Below are 23,724 nucleotides of genomic sequence, written 5' to 3' on the forward strand. Positions count from 1 at the left end.
TACCCCAAAATTTGTTTTACCTTGTAGTGCATAAGCCATGGTGCTCACACGTTTCACCATATTCTGTTTGTCTTGTGGGGTTATTTTACTGGTTGCAACTAGTTTATCACTTTCCTTCACTCTTTCTATTGCTCCCTGTAGAAACCAAATGCAGGAAGATTAAAAGAAGTCAACTTAAAGGTCTCTATAGTCATTGAAAATGTCACTGGCCAACATTTTGAGGTTGCACACTATATGCATGCAATGACTGATTCAGCCTTCCCATATGTACACCCAAGGTTTGTTATTTCGCTGTATTGCTTTCAAGAGTCTTAACAGCTTCCAAGAAGTGACTTAAAACACAGGCATTAACACAGTCACCAAGAAATAAAGATCGATAAAGGCGGTAATACACAAGGATACACACACAGAAAAAAGAACCAGGTTGCAAAATCCAGCTGACTGACACAGCGTATACCAAAAGCTTCAAACTATCAAACACCTCTAAAACCTTATCAGCATGTTATACAACATTCAGAAAACACACACTGCTTTCCAAGAAACTACAATTCATTGCAATATGTAACGTGATTCAGGAAAATCCTTATGTCACAAGCAAGAAGGGTAAAAAGAAATGCCTTCCCCTTCACAATATATTTATATTGCACTTTCCGCTTCATGCCAAACAATATTCAAAAATATCTATTTACAGATCTCTTAGCAAAAGGTTTGAGATTCAAGTTTTAAACACATTTTTTCTGCATTTTATTTATACTACTTTCCTCAAAAGGTTTTCAGTAGCGTTGGGGACCATTAGAGTCGTGAAGAAAGAATGCACATAAATGTGACATGCTTTTATGTTTTTGGTCTTGCAAAAATATGTTCTTGTTTTATACATTCAATATTTCCAGTGGTAGAAAAAACATTTGTGTGTACTTGTTTAATACTTCAAATATTTGTAGTTTCCTGAAACATGATACAGCAAGCACATGAACGTGAGGACATCTCTAGGATAAAAGTAGGAAACGAGAATATTCAAAACTAGACACAATAGCCAATTTTACTGTTTTACTATTTGATGACTTTCATAGTACAGGGAACAAATTATCTTTTTTTTTTTTTTAAATATTAAGACACTTCTAAGCAGTCCATGATTATCACATATCAATGAGCAAACCATGCAAGTATACACACTTTTCCTACAATACCACCGTGCTTTAGTATCAATCACCACGTAAGATTCCTAAATACTAGAAATTTTTACCACTGCCATTCACCATATAGGCATGCGAAGCTATCCTGGAGAAAAACCTGAAGCTTCTAGTGCTCTACAATAGCAGACAGTAGAGGTATTCTCAAATCTTGAGACAAGTTCTAGCTTCCCCTCCTCCTCACCCCCCAAATATTTTTTATTTTAAAAATGAACATGCCAGCTTCACAGAAACTTTCACAGTGTGACTGGAATCAGGGGCCAGGCTGTTGCACGCATGCAGTGATCGATACCACCACTTTTGCTGCTCCCTATGCAGGTCTTCCCACTGCCCAACCCTTACCAGGAAAGACACGCTCACATACCTTATGAGCTCCTATGATGTCAGGGAAGCAACCAAGAAATCCCTTATATTCATGATTTGTTTCCATCAGAAAGTGCAGGTCTTTCTTCGGCTAATATACAAAGTACGCATGTTAGTAAAAATATCCGTGACAGTAATAACACAAGCACAGAAAAGAAATGATGATGCCAAAAAAGGGAATTAAAGAATAGAAGGAAGAAAAATCTCTATTGCTTATGGCAGATTTTTCCAGAGGTAAACAGGTCCTTATTGATATTTAAGCTTTTTGGAGTAAGGCACTGAGCACCAGAGAGCAGATGCCTCCATTCTTTGTTTTACTTAACACTGGCTTATGAAGGGAGGTGTTTTACCTCAACGTTTCTTTGGAGTTACCAGTTCTAGCAATGGCAATTTCAAGCAATAACGTCCTTGCACATGCAGATGTGTACGTGCATGGGTACATCTTAGTTGCTGACTTGGAAAGCTGTTTAAGAACAACTTATTCAACATCAAAATTAAAAGGCTCTACATTTTGGAGACTGTGGTGGTTTTACCGTGCTAGGCAGCTGAACTCCACCACAACTGCTCTCTGACTCCTCCTCCTTAGAAGAGGAGTTAACATCCCAGCCAGACCCAGTACAGAGACTAAGCTTAACACACTGTAAACACTCATCTCTAACTTGAATACTGACATAAAATCAAGATTTATTTAAGACAGATTGTTACTGAAGCAGGCAGTTACAAGTCAAGACAATGAAAAGTTGCAAGATTTGGATCCTGTAGATATTTGGGGAACGCAGAGAGAAATGGAAACCCTATCCTTGATTAAATCTCACTCTGTTGTATCAATAATGAAGACAGTTCACTAACATCAGAAAACAATTAAAGAGAAAGCAAACATTTTAGTGTTTTAGAAACCAGAATGTGAGTTTTCTGATCCAAGAAAAATACCCTCCCATTACTTCTCCCCAGAGCAGACATACTAGAGAAGATGAGGGTGCATTTAAAAGTATTAACAATAATTTCACTTAAGTAGTATGCAGCATTAACGTTTATTATGTCTTAATAGGAAAGAAAAACAGAAAAACAAGTCAGAAGTTATCCACACAGGACACATGTTTGTACACACTATTTCAGTGTATTCATAATGCTTATACCTGATCTGCTACAAGACTGGCGATTTCTTCGTAGGTTTTTCCTGCTTCTGTTATTGCTTCATTGAGATCAGATTCCCCTGGAAGTAAACATCAGTTTTCAAATTACAGTAGGTCACATCTTGATTCAAGGCAAGTTTCTAAAATAGCTTATCTTATAATAATAAAATCCATTCACCATTTTATAACTGGGAATAATGAAGAGGTTGGAAAAATACTGGTTTTATACCATTAAAGAAAAACCCTAAAGATCTTGTATACTGGATGCTGAAGGGACTATTTATACCCTGTTCTGCCATAGTAGCGCTATTCAGCTCCACATTTCATAACTATATGTAGTTTAAATACACAGGTATTCCCCCACAGGGGACAACAGAAAGCCTACCAGAATTGGAAGGAAGGGAATACAAGGAGGGTGACACCAGAAGATAGACCAAAGCTCCAAGGAGATCTACTGTTCTGGTTTTTAACAAATGATTTTCATACCTGATAAGCAGTAAATTCTCCACAATGCCCTATGGAGAAGTGATAATAACCTTAAGCTCTTCAGCAGTCCTGGATCACAATTATTAAAAGGCCAGAGAGGGAAAAGGAGGCTCAAATAACATTTTTTTTCATTGCCAACAAGATTTTTCAGCCTTTAGAGAACTATTGGATAACATTCTCAAACTCTGTAAGAATCTTTTTTAAAACGGGTTTCTAACTTTTGCTGTCACGTGAAATAAATCAAAGGCCCCACAATCTAAAAATACAAACATCACCACAAATCCTAAGCTAGACAACACCACAAGTGCTCATAACACTGTATTACTAGCAGGACACGGCTATGTGGGACAAAGATGGAAACAAGCCTTACATTCTTGTTTTTTCACATCACTTCACCTTCCCAAAACACCAGTTTTTTCCATCCTTGTTAGCTTGTCCAAAGCTTGCGGTCAACAGTACGGAAAGCAAATTGAGGTAGAGAAGGGGGAAGGTATAATTTGCAGATACCAACTATTAGCTCAAGAAAAGGTTATTCTTTCAGACATGTCCTGGTATTTGGCACAGTTAATAGTCTTAAGAACATTTTGTTTTTATTCTATAGACATTAATCAGTGACTTAACTGAAAATTACCAAACATTGATTTCTTTAATGATTGATTTGAACATTAAAATAGTTTATTTTACTATGACAAAGAAAATAATCTATTAGAGATCTATTATATACGATTATTTCATTTTAGCGTGTCCTAAAGGAAACAGGGTAATGACTAAATATTGCTTCAGGTCTATCAATCGATTCTTACTTTCCAGTAGACTGTTTTTATGAAGCCAAAAGCTTTGACAGAAAGCTACTGATCCTCAGCACTAGTAAGTCCAGCAATACAAACATCACTATAAAATGGCTTTCTACTATTTAAGCCTGTCTGGATAAGAAAAAACCAACGTGAATCTCATTGCGAGACCTAAAAACTACAGAATTTGGAAGTTATCTTCTCATTGTTAAACTACAAAAAAAATCAGATCAATTTCATTCAGGTAAAGAAATGATTTCATTATTTTGGAATTACACAAAAGTAACCGTGAAACCTTGAGTTTAGCTTAAATGCTGCTTAGGCAACTGCTAGATTTTGGGGACAAAAACATGGTATAGCATTAGCTTGATTCAGAAACCAGACTGGTCTAGATATTGCTATTTATGTTGTAATGCTGTAAAAAGAAAATATCTTCTCCTACCTGAATACAAAGAGGGAATAAGAGTGTTTGTATTTGAGTAGAAAAAGTAACTCGCCACTTGTGTGCAGAATTCACCCAAGGGACTGGAGCGGCGAAGAATCTAGTTAAACCCTCCAAATATCTCTCATGTGGGGGCAGTGAGGCACAGAGTCAGCTTGTAGACGGAACAGAATTTATTAAGTTTCTACTACTAGCAGAGGCATTCACTCTCCTACAGAAGCGTACCCTTGATGGTACGTGTAAAAGTTGTTCCAGACAATGGATCCCAACAGTAGACAGGCACACAAGCGGTAGAAGAGTATCTACAGCTCCTCACACTGCATCCTGGTCTTCTACAGTCTACTTCTCAGGTCATGCCAGGGCAATCTTAAAGAGTCAGATTTTACCTGTCACTTGCTGCATCCTTCAAGTTCTAATACGTATCCGCAGAGTCATGTCATGCTCAGTCAGTCACCCCTTAATACCCCACCACCTTTTCAAAGTTATTGCATACAATCCACACACTCACCCATCAAAGCAACTTGAATTCCACCAGCAGATTGCTCCCATTAAGTGTTGTCAGCATGGGTTTTGCTAAGAGTCTTATTACTTGGACAAGGTCATGTTTCTAACATTCTCACCTTCTAGAGAGCTGTACAAGATGTGAAGCTGCAAATGGGCTGCTTAACTTGAACCATGAAGACTGAGCTGGGTCCTAGTGCAAGGCTATACCAGGATGTCAGGGGCTCTTTCATCAACAGAAAAGCAGAAAGCCCTAACCAACACACTACTGACATTTACAGCAAAACTAGAGCAGTGTGCATTGCTTGTATCCCCAAGAGAAACAGAGAGGGCTTCAAAGCATTGGTAAAAGACACTTGTAAAAAGACCAGTTAAAATGGCTGATAATATTCTACAGATATTTTAGCTCAGCCATGAGGAGAAACTGTTATTTTCATTGCTTCACAAGGGAGATGAAGGAAGATGTAGAAGTATGAGGAGTCTTAGGGAGATGTTTTTGAGGAGCATCTCTTATCAGTTTAACTGGTTGGTAAATGGCAGTGGTAATCAAGGAATACACCAGGCATACTGAGGGAACTAATAATCTGTAAGGCTTGATTAGGATAGCAGATTTTTTTCACAAGAGGTTTTTGTGCCATTCTCTCTCCACCAAAGCATGTTTTAAGAGAAACCAGGAGTAGAAAAATGATTAAGAATGATGTACTGTGGAACAATACCACAGTAAGATTTTTTTCTGAAAAGTACACCTGAGATTGACATCATTCAGCACAGAAGCAGCATGGAAGGCAAGACTTGCTTGTTGCTAACTGGTATGATTGTGAAACTTACATGCAACTGCCTAAGAAAATGCTTGAGGAATGATATAGGATTAGATCTCACTTTGGTTGAGTGGCCTTCCATAGCCATTCATGTTTTCTTAATATAGAAGACTTGCCTAGATTTGACACCACAGAAGAGAAGCCATGCTATTTAACCTTGGAGCATCACATGATGCAATAAAATAGGCAATGTAGTGCTAGGCTGCAAGACACTTCCAGTCATGTTCTGGAACTGTCCAATATGCTTTTGGGGCCAGGATCACATGTACAAAGCACTTGTTCCTAAAACAGACTGGACAGTGCATATGCCCATGGTCAAATTAAAGGAGACGCTTTCAATGTGTCATTAATAGTTTTAAAGGTACCCTTACCTCTGCAAATACTGGGGCTGAATTCCTTATATGCACTGTGGGTGGGAACGAATTGATAAGACTCATTCTGCAGCATAAGAAAAATTGCTTAATTGTGTCAGTTTAACAAGCACTTCTTGACTACTGCTATCTTAAACATTTTAGGCTGAAGTTATGAGAGAAGGCAGTAGACATTCACCACGCCAGGCTTTGCAGAGCAAGCAGGCAGCACTGGTGAAAGAGGTAAGGACAACAGATGTGTCCGTCCCATACAAACTGTCCAAATGAACCAACTGATATACCAGATACACTGTTAGAAGTCAGCTACCGGTAGCTGAAATTGTTCACGTAACCAAATCAATCATTGCCACCTTCAATGAGCTACATGCTTAAACTTTGAGAACTTAATCTTCAAAGGTAAATATGCAGAGGGGAGATGGGTATCTGAGTCAGTATTACAAAGAAGAGGATGAAGAGATTCAGCTACCAATGGAAATGGAACTCAGTGCCTTTAAGTATGGCTGAAAGAAACAATCCTCTTCAACAACAGTCCAGAGAAACCACACCCCATATTCAGCCTAAATAGTACTTTGTTTGAAGGAATAGGTCCAGTGCCACGTTTGTATATTGAGATCAGGAAAAGTTGCATTCCATCAGTTTAAATCCAGGAGCTTCTCTCTCTTGCACAGTCTGTTCAACACACAGATCTCTGTCTGAAGTAGCCATCAAATGAAATTGTACACAGACAGCAGGCAGGACAGAGCGAGGGCAGCAGTGATGAAGACACTGAAGGCAACATGTGCACTGCACTTGTTCTCTCTTCCTGGAAGCTGAACTTAAAAAGCAAAGTCCCACATATTCTTAGTTGTGAAAAAAATACAGTGGTGTACCAGTTATTAAAAAAGAGTAACATATACAGAATTGGAACAGAGGCTGTAAGCAGAGAGCATTTTTCTCAGCAAGATACCAGTGTACAACCAGGTACAGCTGGGCAAACAGCAAAGAGCAATATCCTTGCTTTGCTCCCAAGCAGCATGTTTTTTTTCATGCTGTTCAAATTGAAACTTTCCTTTGTAAGGTTGATCTGCAAATTTGCATCCTAGGTTTAAATCGTGTTTTCCCTTTAACCTGGTAAAAGAACATGCATTATAGTTCAAGAAATTTTCAGTCCTTTCTCAAGAATTGTTGCTTCAGAATTTATCTGGATAGGATTTACAGTTTTCTAACCTACACTGAGTATACATAAGCATGCAAATCCACTACTTGGTTCTTACATCCAAAAGTAACATTTTCAGCAAGTACAGGACAAAGATGAGAACAAACTACAAGGAGTACAACGTCTGTTTCCAGCATTTCCAGCAGCAGAGCTCCTGAGTTTCAAAACTAGTTGCATTTTAATACATAGATTACTGGGCAAAAAGTTTTATGAGTACAGACCAAGGGACAGACAGGTAGTCAAAATAGGTACTGTTTAAAAGTCCTAAGATATGAAGATTAGAGTAAGCCTCTATGCTATGTTTTAGAACAGATTAATTTTGCTATTAAATATAGGAAAAAAAATGTATTTGACCTAAGAATCCCAGAGAAAACAGACCCAATTAGCTCCCTTTAGGATATGAAGAATGTTTTCCAGATAACTAGAAAACATCAGCAGAATTTAGGATACCAGAGCAGGATTTTAAGTTTGTCTTAAAGACTAAATTTTAGAAGAACTTTGAGAAGTTTGCAAAAAGAAACTGCAACTGATTCCCTCCATTTCTCTCCCACAGCTTTCATACCTAATGTGACAAGCTCTGTTTCAGGGCTCTCAGAGAAAGAAAGAAGGGTGAAAGACAAGGAAAGGCTACAGTAGCCAACCCTCCACCTCAGATAATGGCATACAAAAGTTTTCCATCCTTGTGTGGAGTTGCTGTTTCACAATGTAGTTCTGTGGCAGCTATTTTCAAGGCTGCATTTTCTCCTTTCTTTTGATATGACAGAAATATAGGTCGCAAAAATGCTACAGCATGTTTTGTCAGTCAGGTCAGCAAACAGATTACATGTTAGTAAGATCTAACTAAACTCCACCACCAATAACCTACCACATGATTACAGAACGAGAGAAAACAAAACGAGACCACAGACTGGAATATAAGAAGCCCTGTAATACACATGGTTTCAGTATTTTTCCAGAAACATGACTGACATCTACATTCAAAGAGGAAAGCATTGAGACCTTTGCCAAAAAATGTAGCATGACATAATTTAAATGTATTTTGCTAAGTAAAGTACAAATGAAGCTATAAGAATTACCTTGGTATCCGCTAGTGCTGAAGACCACTGCCAGGCTCTGCAGTGCTTTTCCAATCTTCTGGTATTCCTTGGGTAGTGCTGAAAGGGATAAAGGGATGGGAAAAGAGGGAAACAGAAGCAAAACCGACAAGTTTAAGCCTGTAGCATTTCCAAACCTTGATAGAAGCTGATGTCAAAAACGATCAGTACATTCGTGCTAGTGAAGTGTTTACAGTTGCATTCTCACCCCCCTTCCCTGCTACACAAGTTCAAAAACTGGATAAAGCTATTGGAATCCAGATTCTCAAAAGCCACAAATAATTGAAGAACAGTGTGTGAATGCTATAAAAATCTCACTGTACTCCTAGCTCAGCCTTCCAGCTTAGGCAGTGAGAATTTCTTCTCCCCCCGCCCCCTATAAAAAAAAGGGCAACAGTGACATGAAGCAGAAATCTAACTATTTTAAAGAAGGGATTATCTTACAGACCTATAATACCTAAACTCTCCTCAAATTATGGATTTGATAGAAACCAAGGTTATCATGGAATAAAAGTTGATGCAACTATCTGAATGATAAAATTGATTTATAAAGTGAATTTTAAAAATGCATGCATAAATTGCTTCCTCACAATGAAGTCAATAAACTGATTTATGAGCACGTGTTCATTATTAACATTTTGACCACTACCACCCAAGAGGCCTAAACAGCAATCTGAAGAGTTAAAGCAGCTTGGTTTTTTTGTTTTGTTTTTTAAATAAATTACCTATGTCAGTAGAAAAAAAAAGTAGATTTGCTTTTTATTGTCAGACATCTGTGTTCACAGGATATGCTGCCTGGGTAAATAGCGCTTTTCAGTTGCTCCAGCATCTCACACAATCAGATTTTCAGGGGGACCCTAATGTAGTCCAAAAAGTGTAATTTTATTGATCATCTTGTATCAAATTCTTTCCCAGGAGCTAGATTATTTATGAAAACTGGTATTTCCTTATGGAACAAGTACCATTCAGACTACTAAAGCTCTGTTATCAGCCATTAACTCATTACTGAATCTCCAGTGATAACGTCAGTGAAGAACATCCTGTTTTTTCTTCACTTGCATTTTGGAAGTTCCCATTGTCAGTCAATTCATATATTATAGAACGGAACGCACATAAGTATTGCTCAAGAAGTGCCAAAAATAATTCTGACTAGGAGTTGTGACTAGAGCTGACGTGGAAATTAAGTTTTTAAGAGACTACTGAAATTCTTCAGTTTTGCAAATCCAGATTTACCAGTCTGCCTTTTTCTATTCAGTATGAATATCAGAAAAGTTAAAACTGCCAACACAATCACTTTTGACTTACTGTATTTAGGCAAGCTAATTATTAGCTGTGACTATTAGAAAAATCATTCCATACCTAAAGCAGTACTGTCATACGTTTAAGGAGATTTTAGCAGCGAACAAAATACTGAATTCCCACTGTAAGCACAAGTCACAGCCATCCCTTAACTATGGTGTTTTGGTCATTTCTACTGTGACTGCAAAGCAACACTATTTTTCTAGTCGTTTCTGAGAGATGCTCTTCCTTCCCCTGCCCTTTGCTTTCCCCTCAGTGATTCCCTCACAAAGTGAGAGTTGTACGATGTTAGAGTTGTGCGTCCTGTGAGATGAGAGACTTAAGGCTTAGCCTATTTTTGATCTTAGAACCAGGAAGGTCAGTGATGTGTAGGAGAAAACCCTCTTTAATCAAGTGGAGAATGTAAATAATTTAAAACCATATCCTTCAGGTGCTAACATAATCACTGCTAGAAGAAACAGCTCCTACGCTTCCCGTTCCTTCTGGTCAGCCCCAGATATTCAACTGCAATGTAAGATTAGATAGTGGCAAAGAGATAACTCAGGAGATGTACTTACTGCTACGCTGGGGATATATATATATTTTTGGTGAGAATTAAAAAGGGGAAGCAACAAAACAAAAAGGGGTGGGGGAAACATTGAGGAGACTTATGTGATAGGTCTTTGGTAGCCAGACACTACAGCCTGCCATGAAGTATTTATTATGATCCTCAGCTGTAGTACCTGCTTCCTTTCAATAGCTGCCTTGTGGTGGCCACAAACACTGAATACTGCTGTGGACTAGGAAATTAGAGCCCAGGCAGAGTCATAGGGACTTGGTGTGAAGTTCTGCAACCCTAAATATCTGCAGAAAGGAAGAGATAGGAGAGAGAAAAAAAAAAAGAATTGGGCTAAAGGATAAGTTATAATTAAGCTTCTTGATTTTTTTTGTTTTTCCTTTTTTCTGCTTTTTAAACTCTTTCCACCTTTAAATTACTCCTCCTGGCATGCAAGAAAAAGGGGTTAATAAAGTGCAACCATTTACGACTTGATCAAAGAGATGGATCTACTTTGCTCATGTCACTAAAATGTAGATGAATGGCATAGTTGAACAGGTACACCAAGGATTTTAGATGGATGATGAGAATTATTTAGCTTATAGTATTTTTAAAACTATGGGCGGGGACCAGATATTTCTGTTATGGGCAAAAAACCAAACCAAAACAAAAATGTACACAACTTATACTTTCAGGCACTGAAAGCAGCAAGAAAGGCATACGATTCTCATAATAATCTAGAATTTCCTTTAGTTTTAAGCTGTGCTTCAAGTTATATATATATATATATATGTACACACACATAAAAACCCACATCAGAAAAACAAGACTGAAAACACCACTGAGTTCAGAAGGAATACTTACGCCCTGTACACCTCTTCCAGTGCTCTTGTCCCACTGTCAGCAGCTCTTTAACTCCATCATCCATTGCTTTGGTGAATCTACCCACTGCATCACATTTCTGTTCTCTATAGTATTTGGAAAAAAGCAAAAACAAAAAGCAGTTTAAACAGATGCATTACTCTCTAAACACAATACTGAAATATTTAGGAGTGTCAACTATGCTTTAAAAATCAAAGAAATAAATTCCATGAAATCATTGTCATTTCACTGAGGACAGAATCTCCATCTTCAGTCCCAGGCATTTTTCATTCTATTTTTCTCCCCCTCTCTTAAACATGTAGATCTGGACTGTCATTCTTATTATTGACTCTTACCTTAGAGACAAAACAAAACAAGCAAACAAATAACGCTGGTAGTTAAACATCCACCGCAATGGGATCAAATAACAGAGCAGCAAAATCCGATTTGAAGTGAATGCATCCCTAAAGCACTAAACACTAGCAGAAGCACCCCACGTTGACGGGAATAAAAATTAGAGTAGTTTTTCTAGGGAAATATAAACTTCAGCATACATATTGTATTGGCAATACTGCTATCTTCAGTTGTGTTAGAGAGGAAAAAAAAAGTTATGCTCGAAAGAGAGTTCTTTATTTGCATGTGTCTTTCTACCCCTCTGTTTTCATACGGCTACCAAAACTTTTCCACTTAATGTAGCACTGAATACATAGCAACACTCCATGAACTTTACAAAATAAAACTAGACACGTTTTGTAATTTTCAATGTTAATTATTCAAACTGCATCAGATCTTGAAAGTTCTGCTCTCAGTCAAAGCCTGTACAAGACAGCTCCTTGGCCTCTTGCTCTTGCAACAAGGCGACCCTAAGCAAATCCCCAGAGCTGGGGTCCCAGCATCTCAAGCTGTGGCCCAATCTTCCACGGCCCCACCTGCACCTCCTGCCCTCAGCTGGTGACTCTGCCTGAAGAGTTACTTGCACAAGAACAACCTGGGCTTTCCAAGAAGCCCTTGTCTTACTCTGGTTTCCCCAGTAGCAAACCATTCTTTTAATGGTATCATGATAAAGGACTGCCAAAGTACTAGCAAAATTGTTTCAGTAAACAACATCTTCTCATTCAAGAACTATTCAACACTGAAGAATTCTCACCTAGGAACTGTTGAACAAGTTGACTTGTCCAGTTACAGAAGTTATGACTTTCAAGACTATAAAAATAATATTTCATGTTTTATTCAAGGGCAAAGTTATCCTCTTTGGAAAGAGGACAAACCATTTGAGGAAAGACACAAAAATACACCACAGCTGCACACCCAAATAGACTAAGGAATGACACAGGTGAAAAGTGAAATTGTGCAGTTTCACAGAAAGAAAGGGCATCTGACTGACCTCCAGCAAGGCCCTCAAGGCAGCATGAAGATTTACATGCAGTCTTCTCTACTATCGCTACTGTATCTACTTTGATTAGAACTAGTGAGATGCTTTAAGTGATCTTCTGGGAAACTAAGTAGACAGATCACTGCATCTTCCTTTCCCCAGCCTGGCACAACAGCAACAAAACCCCTGTACAGAAAATACAAAGCTAAGGTGACGGAAAAAGAATGGCCAAAGAGTTTAAGATTATTACGAAACTGTATGCTGAAGCTCATGCATGAGCTTTTCTCTTTTCATGCTTAACACCACAGGCTTAGAAAAATTATTAAATGAGGGAGCCTGAACTCAAAAAAAAAAAAAATCAAGATGGAAAGAGCTTACTCCAAAATACTTAATGTTATACCAACAATGCTATAAAGCTGACTAGTTTCAAAGATTCAGCAAGCTGTTCTCACTGTATTATTTTCATTCTTGTTTTTCCAGAAGATGCCATCACTTTAAGTGATTACAGAAGCGGTCCTATTTTTGGGCTGACTTTGGGAAACATTGGCATGTTACAGTCACAATATTTTTTTCTTTGAAGTAAAAGAAACCACGAAGTTATCTTTTAAGCTAAGATACATTTAAGTACACTTTTCAAGTTTCTTTCGTTATATGAATCAGGACCTCCTTACCCTTTAAACTTGGAGGTTCTCCTTTAACTATTCCTTCCTAACTAAAAAAGCATGGATTAAGGTGTACAACCACCTCTTTGTTACAGTTAACAGCATAGGATCAGTGACAGAGCAGACTAGCCAAATGACAACATTGCTATACCCGTACTAATGTGTGTTCCTACGTGCGTTTTCCAATAGCACCCTGAGAGGTTCCCAGGCTCTGGAACGTGGTGTGCGTGTCTGTGGTGCCACAGCCACCCTGAAAGCAGGCAGGCAGGCCCCCAGCACCGCCCCAAGCTTCCTGCCCCAGCCCGGGAGCCCTCTGGCAAGCATTCCCTGTAGGCAGCCCGCCTGCCCTCGCCGTCTGGGGACTGTTTATCAGCACAGAGGCTGGTCGCGTTCCCCAGCACAGCTCACGTGCCAGCGGGCAGAGACTCTGGTGGAGTCACCCAGTTTGCAGTGGGGTCTCCCAGGGAAACAGTAACAGGGCTGATGGGGTCAGGCCTAGAAGCAGTAAAGTGATGCCACTACATGAAGTCTGTCCTACTGGCAGCCTCACAGAAGTGATGGGCTTCTTGCCAATGTTCAGATCAGTGTTCTCTCTCTCGGGTATATCAAGAGGAATTCAAGCCATTTATGTTCAGATACCTAAGGTGCAATTCAGTGTCAGGCACCCAAGCCCCATGTATAAACAACAGAAAAAGCTGGCACACTAAATGAAGTTTTACAAGGATTTCACTTGTATGCCTATAGGTATACAATATGTGCACCCTTCTGCACAAACTCCTCCCTCTGGTTCACCTCCTCAGCTTTTATACCACTGGGATAATTAAAGCACATCACTTGAGAAAAGCAGAAAAGTTTGTAATCATTGCTTTCAAAGTGGAAGTGACCTACAAACATCCATCCTTTTTATTAGTACACAACTGCCACAGCACAGCTATTACATGTACCTTAAAAGGCACTGCGCCGCTTGGATGAAGTCCATGCTGGGCTGTTTCCATGTGAAGGCACGCTATTGTTTTGCTACTATAAACACTTCTAATTCTGTCCCAGTAGTTTTATCCATCATTTCAGACCCAAAACATTATCCAAGTTTTTGTGTTCCACAACAGCAAGGAAAGCGTGTCACGCATACTACATACCTACTAAGAAAAATGGTTAAGACTGAAGGAGTGAAATAGAGGCTGCAGAATAAACCCAGTCTTCCGTAGAGTATGAAACCCAAGGTCTACCACTGAGAGAACTACACAAACAGTGCACGTATGCTATACATACACGTGTATGAAATATATATCCATTTACACTTCCAGGACAATGTGCAAAAAATGTAGTAACTCATTTTAAATGAGTCTTGATCATTTAAATCATTTTTCGTTTGTAATTTCTTTCCTTGCATTCTAGCCATTAGAACAATACTGTGTGTATATTCTATGCAAGTAGTTTTTTGTTGTTGTTGCTTGTTTTTTAAGCACAGAAATACTGTATTCCTTGATGGTTTACTGTTATCCTAAGCTACCTGACAGGTCTAGCACACTTCAGAACTGTTCACAGTTGAAGGATTAGAAGAACAAAATACAGCCCCTCAGCAGTACAAAATATAATTCCATGGGATCTGTCAGTAATCCCTCATCAACTAGTTTTGCATAAATATTTTTAAGATCAGTATTCAGCCACTAAAGTCGAAGAGACATCACACAGAATTCCACGTTTTGGAAGGGTTTATAGGAAAATCTCATATGCAAGAAATTTTTCAGCTCTGCCTTCATAAACACCTTTTCAAATACAAGAATATGTGTGTGCATACTTACTATTTCAGTTTTATATTAAGTCAGTATATGTTGCCTATACAAGCACATAATATCCATAAAAAAAAAAAACAAAACTAAAACCAACCAAACAACAGACACAATCAAACAGCTTAAAAAAAAAAAAACATAACACCTTACATTTCTACCATGTCCAGGTCAGGAGCGTCTGGTTCCATTGTAGAAAAGATCATGACTCCTACAGTTTCATCTTTTTCTGCCTTCCGCTTTCCAGTTTTCCACTCCTTGAGGAAAGAAAAAATTAAAAATTGACCATCGCTGCTCATCAAACTTTAAGGACGTGCTGAAGCAGTGAATGAAATCTCTTGGAGAACAGACCACCCATACATGAAAACATTTTAAATGAAAGTTTCAGCAGGGGCAACGTTTCTTAGAGTTACCCTCCCCCCTCCTTGTGCATTTTGTTTTCTAGATTCTGGGGGTAAACAGACCCTTTTTGTATATTACTGAAATACAGTTTAAGGACAATTATTTTCAGCTGTATGTGCATGTGATGGTGCTGATATCAGAACCTTCTCAAGATGATCACGAGACTATTATGCAATTGTCATACTAAGTTCTTAATGGGAACAGTCAAAAAGATAAAATATTCCAGATGTATCACATCTGTTCTGTTTACATCACTCCGTAAGTTAGACGCTAAGAACCACTGATTAACTAGCACAATTATACAACTCTCCACTGGCCATCCAAGTAGCACTTCATTAGGACTGCAATTATTATGTTATTAAACCTTTACTTAACAGAATAATCAAGTTTGGAATTGACTTCAGGAGGTCTGCAGTTCAACCTCCTACTCAAAAAGAATCAGGTGTGACCTGAGGGCTTTATCCAGTCTGGTCTTAAAAAACCTCCAAGGATCATTTACTTTTTGAGTAGAATGTCTGTGTATTTAGTATAATTATTTTGTGGAGAAAAGAACAGAATTTTCTTGTTTATTTCCTCATCAGTAGATAGCTAAATTATTAATGGAGCTGCATCTCAATCGCAAAAAAATTATTATTTACTGAAGGTGAAAATACTAAATCCCTCAAAAAAACCAAACCCACGAAGAAATGAAGGGAGGAGGCAGGGAGGAAATCAAAAGGGCTTCTTTTATCAGATAAGACTGCAGCATAATCCTATTACCACTGATTCCATTTAAAACTGTGTTTGGGATTTTTTTGTTTGTTTTTAAGTATAATACAGGATCAGACATCCCAGTTCTGCTGTGGAATAGCTTCTGTTAGCAAAGCAGTACCAGTCAGAGGACTGCAGTAATTAGTAAGTCTGACAGAGATGCATTAGGGAAAACAGCCAAAAGATCTCTTATATATGTCTCCTTTCTGCTGGAGGACACAAACTGTTCTTAAAGACTCGCAGCAAAGCTACTTTCAAGAGCACATCTGTTAGAATGGCATAGAGCATTTCAGACTAGTAACTTTATGCCTGATTTTCATCAGTCAGCTAAATACACCAAGCCCAGCAGCAGTTTACAGATCTTCACTACTGCCCACAGGGGGGCAGACAAACGAGGCAGCTACGAAGCCAAATTCTTATTTCAAAGAGGGAATGGTAGTGGGGGGGAAACAGATCCTCAATCCCAGTCTTTCCTACCTTTTCATCTCGGAAATTGAGAAATTGCTGGAAAACTTCACTTTCTGAGACAACAGGATGGCGACACATCCTTGTCATCCAAGCTTGCAGTCTCTCCATGCGCATTTTGATAAATTCTTCTTCGAAGCGCCCTGTTATACATTGAACAATAATTGTTACATTTCCACTTAGACAAGGTTGGGTTGCTATTTTTTTTTTTATATTCACGTACATACACACATTTAGTGCATATATATATATCTATACACACAGATCCTTTAATTCATCTAGTGAGTTATTGAACGGATGCAGAACTTACATGAAGTAAGTTCTTGACTTACATTATGCTGACAAATCAGAAGAACCTTAGAGTACAGTATATTGATTATAGTCTGGGAACTGCTCCTTTTAAAGATAGTCAGGAAACACTAAAGGAACATAATCCTCACCCACGGTTCAAATAGCTTTTAGGAAAAAAAGATTAATAAACTTGTGGATGGAAAAATTAGATAGTCAAATGACTCAAGACAGAAGCTAGGCACAAACTCAGAATGAAGGCATTTTTCTGTCAGTCTTAAAAATTCTTGGTCAATGTCAGTTTCATAACAGAGAAAAAGGAACTACCCAGCTCTCAAGACATCGCACCCTAGCTAACAGAGCTTTTGTATGTAAGCAGTCCAATTTTAAACAACAGATTTTAGAAGATGATACCTCCCACAAACATAATTCTATCTATTACCTGTTCATTTACCATGAATGTTTGAAAGTAATTTAAAAAATCTCAATAAACCATATGTATAAACTGGTTAGAGTACATATATGTAATACTCGGTAACTAATTGTTTTGTCAGTTAGATTTTATCACTAGTTAATCAAAAATATTTTTTAAGCCAGTAGTGCTTCAGCACTGTGTATTTACAAGAACCTTTTAGTTTAACACAAATTGGTTAAGGGAGAACGTCTTAAGAGAATCATTTCTAATTAAAAAAAAGCACCGTATCAGACTTCTAGAGCATAGAGTGAATAAGACGTATTTGAAAGGAATGAGAGATTCCTCCAGCACACCAACTCTTCTAATTTCCATAGCAGCACAGATGACAAAACTTGAATGCATGTACTTTCAATGTAATTCTACTGTATAGTTACTGTGGCAGCAGATCTATGAGAGTGTTTTTTTTTTCCAATTGCAAATATGGAAATTGGCATGACTATAGCAAGTAAAGAACACCATTAGTGAAAAATGAAGTATAGGTACATTTCCTGCAAATTAACTAGAAAAAAAAATCAAGTACTATGTAAGAGAGACTATATAACCCACACTCATACCTTGTTCCACCCTTCAACTATACTGAAATAGCAGCATTCCTTTAAGTAATATTTGGAAGTTTTGTGCTAGTCATTAGGCATATAATTGCCAGCAAAATCATGATTCTGAGCAATGACAGTCAGAGTCTCACAGTGCTAAGACTAGTGGACAGAAAGAGACATTTCTAGACAGTCTTCGGAAGGAACCCTCCTCAACAGTGTGAAAGATAAAACACCATTTTTCAGTGTTTCCTGTCTCATTTCTTTTTGAAATGTTACAAGTTATCCTCTCCCACAGACTCCAAAAGACAAAAAGCCACAGACAAAGTTTAGTCAAGATGCCAAACTCCTGAGTCTTAAGATAATCACAATGAAATCTACAGACCCCATCAGGTCTTCTGGTTTCCTTTTAGTCCACACACACAAGTTGGTCTAACAATATTGGTGAATTCTAAACACGAGGCTAACAAAGGGGAGGAAAGGGTCACTTCCTCACTTTTCAGTTTCCTCGGCATTTATCCCAGCATTTGCATCAATGCTTATCTTTCTTCAAACACGACAGAGATGCTGCATTTTTTATGCTCACAGCTACATGGTTGGCTACATGCCCTCTGTCACATGTTTGGTTTTAGCTGGTTGTCCTAAAGGCTTTATAAAAATCCTACTACTAAACACACCAGTGGAAACATGCAGAAGTAATGCATTTTCCTCCTATACAGGTGCCCATTCGTTTCTTCACAAACACCCACTCCCCCTTGTAGAAAGATGAGCTAGAGACCATTGAAAATGCACAGGCATTAGCATATTCAATTGCAATGACTGAATTCATGAGCATTTAAGGTGTCCAATCCCACTTTCCTTGAACTAAGAACAACAGGATTCCATAGGCTTCAGAGAACGATGCCCATCCAGCTCGAGCAGAAACTGGAGCACAGTATTATACAAATGAAAGATGCTTTCTAAAACAACCGTAAAAAAAAAAATCAATCAAAAGGAGGAACAGCTGCAACATTTTATTTATAAGCAAAGAACAATTTGTAGGAGGATGCTCCCTTTCCTCAGGGAGCTTTGCTTTAAAGGTCCTACAACACAGCACCTTTGCAATCAAATGAAAAAGAAAAGCAGCACCAAAAATCTCAATATCATTCCTCCAGAAAAAACTGCAAATACAGAACATTAGTAGTTATCCCTTCTCTCCAATAAATATTCTCTTCTGTAATAATAAGGATTTTTTTAGACCCACTGTTTGTTTTTAAATCAAAGGCCTAGTTTTAAATAATTTAAAATTAAATTATTGAAATAATAAACCTGAGTTTTAGTAGTGGTGTTTTGTTAGCAAAAGGTTTTTTTTCTAATATCTTCTTTAAACAGGGAAAAAAACAAACAGAAATAATTGAACCTTGAACAAAAGTTATCTCCTGATTTCTCTTCCCGTGAATCCACAGCTGGGAAACATTTACCTGTTACTTGCTTATCTGGAAGAGATGGAATTGGAATGGCTAATCCAAATTTAACCAGGAGACGCTCATACAACCAGTCAAAGTGCTTGTATCTGTGGTTGACAGACCGATTAGTGTTCTGTAAAAGAAAGACAACTCTGAATTTTGACAGGCATCAATAGAGAGTGGCATGAAACAAGTGTGACCGGAACAGTAAATATGTGGAATATAAATAAAATTTGATTTACAGCCTTGAATCTATAGCTACAGAAGAACTTGAAATGCTAGAAAATAAAACAACTCCCTGGTGGGAAACTTGTAAAAACTATCACTTACAACCCTGCTACCAACTCACATGAACTGTATTATATGTAGAAATGACCCATATTTGTGAGAGATGATCCTGTTTTAGATACACTTACAGTGCAGGTCAGCTGATACTCAATGTAGCTCTTGAGACCATACATTTTAGAACCTTTTTTGGGATCTGCCACGACACAGTCAAATGTAGAGGTAGGATAAACCCACATTGGGCCATAATCACCGATCTGCAAGAAATTGCAAATATTATTGTGTTTAATTCAACATATCATGTTGTACCAGCTGCAAACAAGGAATACAATACTTTCAGTATGAATTATGAGTATTTTGAAAACAGAGTTCCTAACTCTCTTCATTTAAAAATTTCCATTGATTTCAGCGAGAACCTGAGAGTCAGGAAACAGACGTTTCTTGCAGCTGAAGATAATTCACCACAGTTGTGTTCATGTTCTCTGTATTTTGCCATTTTTCCCAAATAGTAAAGGAGCAGTGAATTGTAGGAATTGCTACTTCAACCACATTTCACTATCATAGCATATATCTAGAACAGTCTGTTTATTAGATCAGAAGATGACCTGGCCATCATGACTGAATATTGCAAACCTTTTTGAATGCAGTTCTACTGTATTCGACAGCTATCTAAAAAGCTGATAGATGGTGTAATACATTTGTTCTGCACCCTTCACCTCAAAAAGGCTTATTTTCACAACCACAATTAACGCAGGTAAGAAAAACTAAGAAGAATTTTAAAAAATATCAGCACACTTAGAAGAAAGGAGTTAGGACTTGACCCTGACGAAACCCCTCAGTGGTACTCTGAAGTGTTGTCTATGTGACACTAAAATGCTTAAATAGTGTACAGTTTCATGATGATGGTTGTATTTCTAGTTATGGGTTAAGCACCCATTTCATCTAACCCAGATACATACGACTAGCCTAAGCCTAACAGTTAACATGGGGAAGAATGGAAGGGTGGGGAGAAAGAAAAAAAAGGAAGGAAAAAAAAAACAAAAAGCAACCACCACCACTTCCCTTCACATCCCTCTTCAACCTCCCCCCACCCCACCCCCAAAATAAAAATAATAAAAAAAAACAATTAACCCACCAAACAAGAGCCCCACATATACAACTTACAATTATGGGAATCTTCTCTTTTGGTTTCGCTAGCTGCTTTGCCAACAGATACTGTTCCATTCCAGGTTTTGCAAATCCAGGAAATCTAACGAAAACAAAGTGGTAAGTTTACTCCACATTCCCTTTTGATATGTACAGAATTCCCAACCACTAAGAATAAAGCTTAGCATTTCTCAAGAACAGAAAAGAACTATAACAGATTATCAACTATTTGCCCTGAAAAAGTAGAACAGTTTGAGCTACTAACTGCCAGCTTTTATCTACAGAATGCAGCCCACTTCCTGAAGGGCAGATGTAGCTACTTGTGCTCTGCAGCCCATCAGAGCAAATGTAATAGTAGAACATGAAGCAGCATTTGCCACTTCGTTCACTGCAGCCCAGTCTGCAGGAGTACACACAAGCACATGTGCCCATGTGCACACGCACACCTTCTTGCTGTTTCAGACAATGAGAAATTCAATCATCCGAAAGAACAACACGTTTTAGATTTAACAAGTACTTCTAAACACGAGTTAAATAATTAGAAATAAAACCACAAAAACCACCAGCGTTCTTAAAGTCTGTGTAAAAAGCTGTAAAAAGCTTTACAAAAAGCAAACAGTGGTTCTTTTTTAATTAAGAAGATACTTAGCCCTTGAAGCACTGCCTACCTACTGTTTGCTTGCAGAAACACTGGAAGTATGACTTACTTTACAGACAAATAAAGCTCTTAAAGTGTGTTTATGCTGGTCATACTAAATGAGTTTGCAACAAGTAGATGTCACAATGATGGAGAGGTACTCTTGCAAAACTGCACAAAACATCCACTGATCAACAAAATCAACCATCTCTGCATGACCAGTCATTAATTTTAGTTATGTACCTGGGGAGACCATCGTTGTAAAACCGTTTTCTGTTCTGCTTTCATTCATTTAAAGATTACCACACAGTAACTTCTCAGAGTAACAGTAATTTTAGAATAAACATACATTAAGTTGTAATATAAAATAATGCATAACCCAGACCAAGCTTTATGCTACTGTAAGATTTTATCTACATTTGCCAATCTAAAAATAAAATCAATCTTCCTATGGCTTAAGAATCAACCTGGGCTGATACTCACAAGACAGCAGAACAACTTCCCACTCCTAGCAACACTAATTGCTCAATAATTCTGGAGCAGCATGCCTGATTAGTCTTGCTGTACGAACACGCCATCCATCACCTTTCATTTTCACTAAGCACATGTAGTGCTAAAGATCATTAAAAATTTAAAGAACAGTGGGTCCAGAAATTCAGCACTTGTAAAAGCATCATTTGCCTGTGTAACATTTCCAAAAATAGGTTGTCATGTAATTTCAGGCTTTCATGAACGTGCATTTTCTGATCACAAAGAGTCAGTGCTGAATCCACCTCCATTTTTACCCCAAAACTAATACGTACATTGCATATTTCAAGAAGGTTTAATAGGAATACATTTATACAACTCTACAAATTCCAATTCTCTTCACTAAATACACATTCATCCTGCATTTTCCATTACTTGTTAAGTGGTAACTTCATAGCAGCTGCACGAGAGTTTCCACGCTGAGAACCCCCAGCCTCTGACGACTCAGTCTCCTTGTAACCAAGATAAGATGGTGAAGATGATTTTGGGTCATCCCAGTCATCATCCCAATCATCGTCATCAGCAGCTGCTAAAGTAGGTGAAGAAAAAAGTTAAATGTTTTCTCTTTATAAAGCAGAAGCAGCCTTCTCAGCACTCATACACGATCAACAATGTAATAATACTGAAGAGTTAGTTGAACTTTGTATTTTTTGATTCTTCTTCAGTTATCATCATCCCCACCAAATACATCCTGCAAAACACTACGCTAGAAATCCATTGGGATGTGAGGGAGGGGGAGGAGGAAGGCAGACATTAAAGAGAGATGCTGGTGTGTTAAAAAAATAAACAAAAAAAATCACTGGTCTTCCATATTCATATACTCCAGGTTAGTGTTCCCCAGTTATGAGTTCTCCTCTTAATTTAGGTCTTTACTACAAAAAAAGTGAGGAGCCTTCTGAAAGGCTAGATACTTCCTAAAAATCAAGGACTTGGAGACTTCTCCTTCACAGGCCTGAGGGTACAAATTCAAGGGCGTTTAAGTTCCAGTTATGCAAGTTGAACAACATGCCTGAGAATAGATCATTTGTGCACAAGACTTCGGCTTGCCAGATTTCCATACATGTTTGAGACATTTGTTATTGTGGATCTGATTTTTTTTTTAAACTAAATTAATTTTTAAAATATTAAAGGAAAAGCATTATTTTAGTATTCAGTTTATCCACTTGGTAATTTGCTACCAGGAAAGTATTCCCACATCCACTGTCCACCTACTCTAATTTATTAAAAAATAAGAGCATTATTAGCACACCTGGTCCTTGATATGCCTGTGGATGACCAAATGCTGCTGCTGTATCCCAGTTATTTGAAGCACTGTTCCTCTGGCCAGCTGCACTTTCAGGTTTCGTTGCCCAGCCGTCACCAGAGTTTCCATTATCCCAGTTCCCAGACTTCCCAACATTCCAGCTTGACCAAGGATCACTGGCATTGTTTGCCTACATTGTTTAAACAGAAGACAAAAGGTAAGGAAGGAATTGCTGAAGAAATGAGTAAAGACCACTTACTTTCTCCCTGAAGTCCTTCATCTCCTGCTGGTAAGACTGTGGGCTTGAATTTAGCATTTCACACTTGTTTGGTTCAGTAGCTGCAGACAAATCTTATGTTCCCAGCTACACAGCTGTTAAATGCAGCTAGCACCTGGAAGAACTGATCAGCTCTCCAGCAATGGGACACCAGTACATGGCAATAAGTGTTACATCTCCTTAGGGAACTTAAGCCATTTAAGCCAACAGTGTTAAGAAGCACTCTTACCCATGGTAATTATTTTACACCAAAACCAGAAGTACAATGCATGCGAACTCTTAAGTACATAAAACCACAGACTAGTTAGCACGCTTGAACCAAAATGTCAGAAGTCAAGGATTAGTATTTT

General features: G+C 38.1%; 1 protein-coding gene across 2 annotated transcripts in view; it reads right to left on the bottom strand.

Moving 5' to 3' along the window:
* Positions 1 to 23,724, bottom strand: part of SNX9 (sorting nexin 9) — a 61,230-nt gene that overhangs the window by 4,956 nt on the left and 32,550 nt on the right. Inside the window, exons 5-16 of one of the 2 annotated variants that reach the window (XM_035538613.2) lie at positions 23,104 to 23,287; positions 22,230 to 22,380; positions 20,708 to 20,792; positions 19,675 to 19,800; positions 19,274 to 19,391; positions 16,530 to 16,660; positions 15,054 to 15,157; positions 11,083 to 11,186; positions 8,367 to 8,444; positions 2,690 to 2,766; positions 1,555 to 1,644; positions 21 to 135 (exon numbers count right to left, since the gene is read on the bottom strand). In XM_035538613.2, coding sequence (XP_035394506.1) covers positions 21 to 135; positions 1,555 to 1,644; positions 2,690 to 2,766; positions 8,367 to 8,444; positions 11,083 to 11,186; positions 15,054 to 15,157; positions 16,530 to 16,660; positions 19,274 to 19,391; positions 19,675 to 19,800; positions 20,708 to 20,792; positions 22,230 to 22,380; positions 23,104 to 23,287 — 1,363 coding nt within the window. Of the gene's footprint in view, positions 1 to 20; positions 136 to 1,554; positions 1,645 to 2,689; positions 2,767 to 8,366; positions 8,445 to 11,082; positions 11,187 to 15,053; positions 15,158 to 16,529; positions 16,661 to 19,273; positions 19,392 to 19,674; positions 19,801 to 20,707; positions 20,793 to 22,229; positions 22,384 to 23,103; positions 23,288 to 23,724 lie in introns of both variants that reach the window. The other variant, XM_035538612.2, reaches the window with a different exon arrangement.

The sequence above is a fragment of the Cygnus atratus genome, chromosome 3, assembly GCF_013377495.2.
Source record: "Cygnus atratus isolate AKBS03 ecotype Queensland, Australia chromosome 3, CAtr_DNAZoo_HiC_assembly, whole genome shotgun sequence".
NCBI classification, from domain to species: Eukaryota; Metazoa; Chordata; class Aves; order Anseriformes; family Anatidae; genus Cygnus; species Cygnus atratus.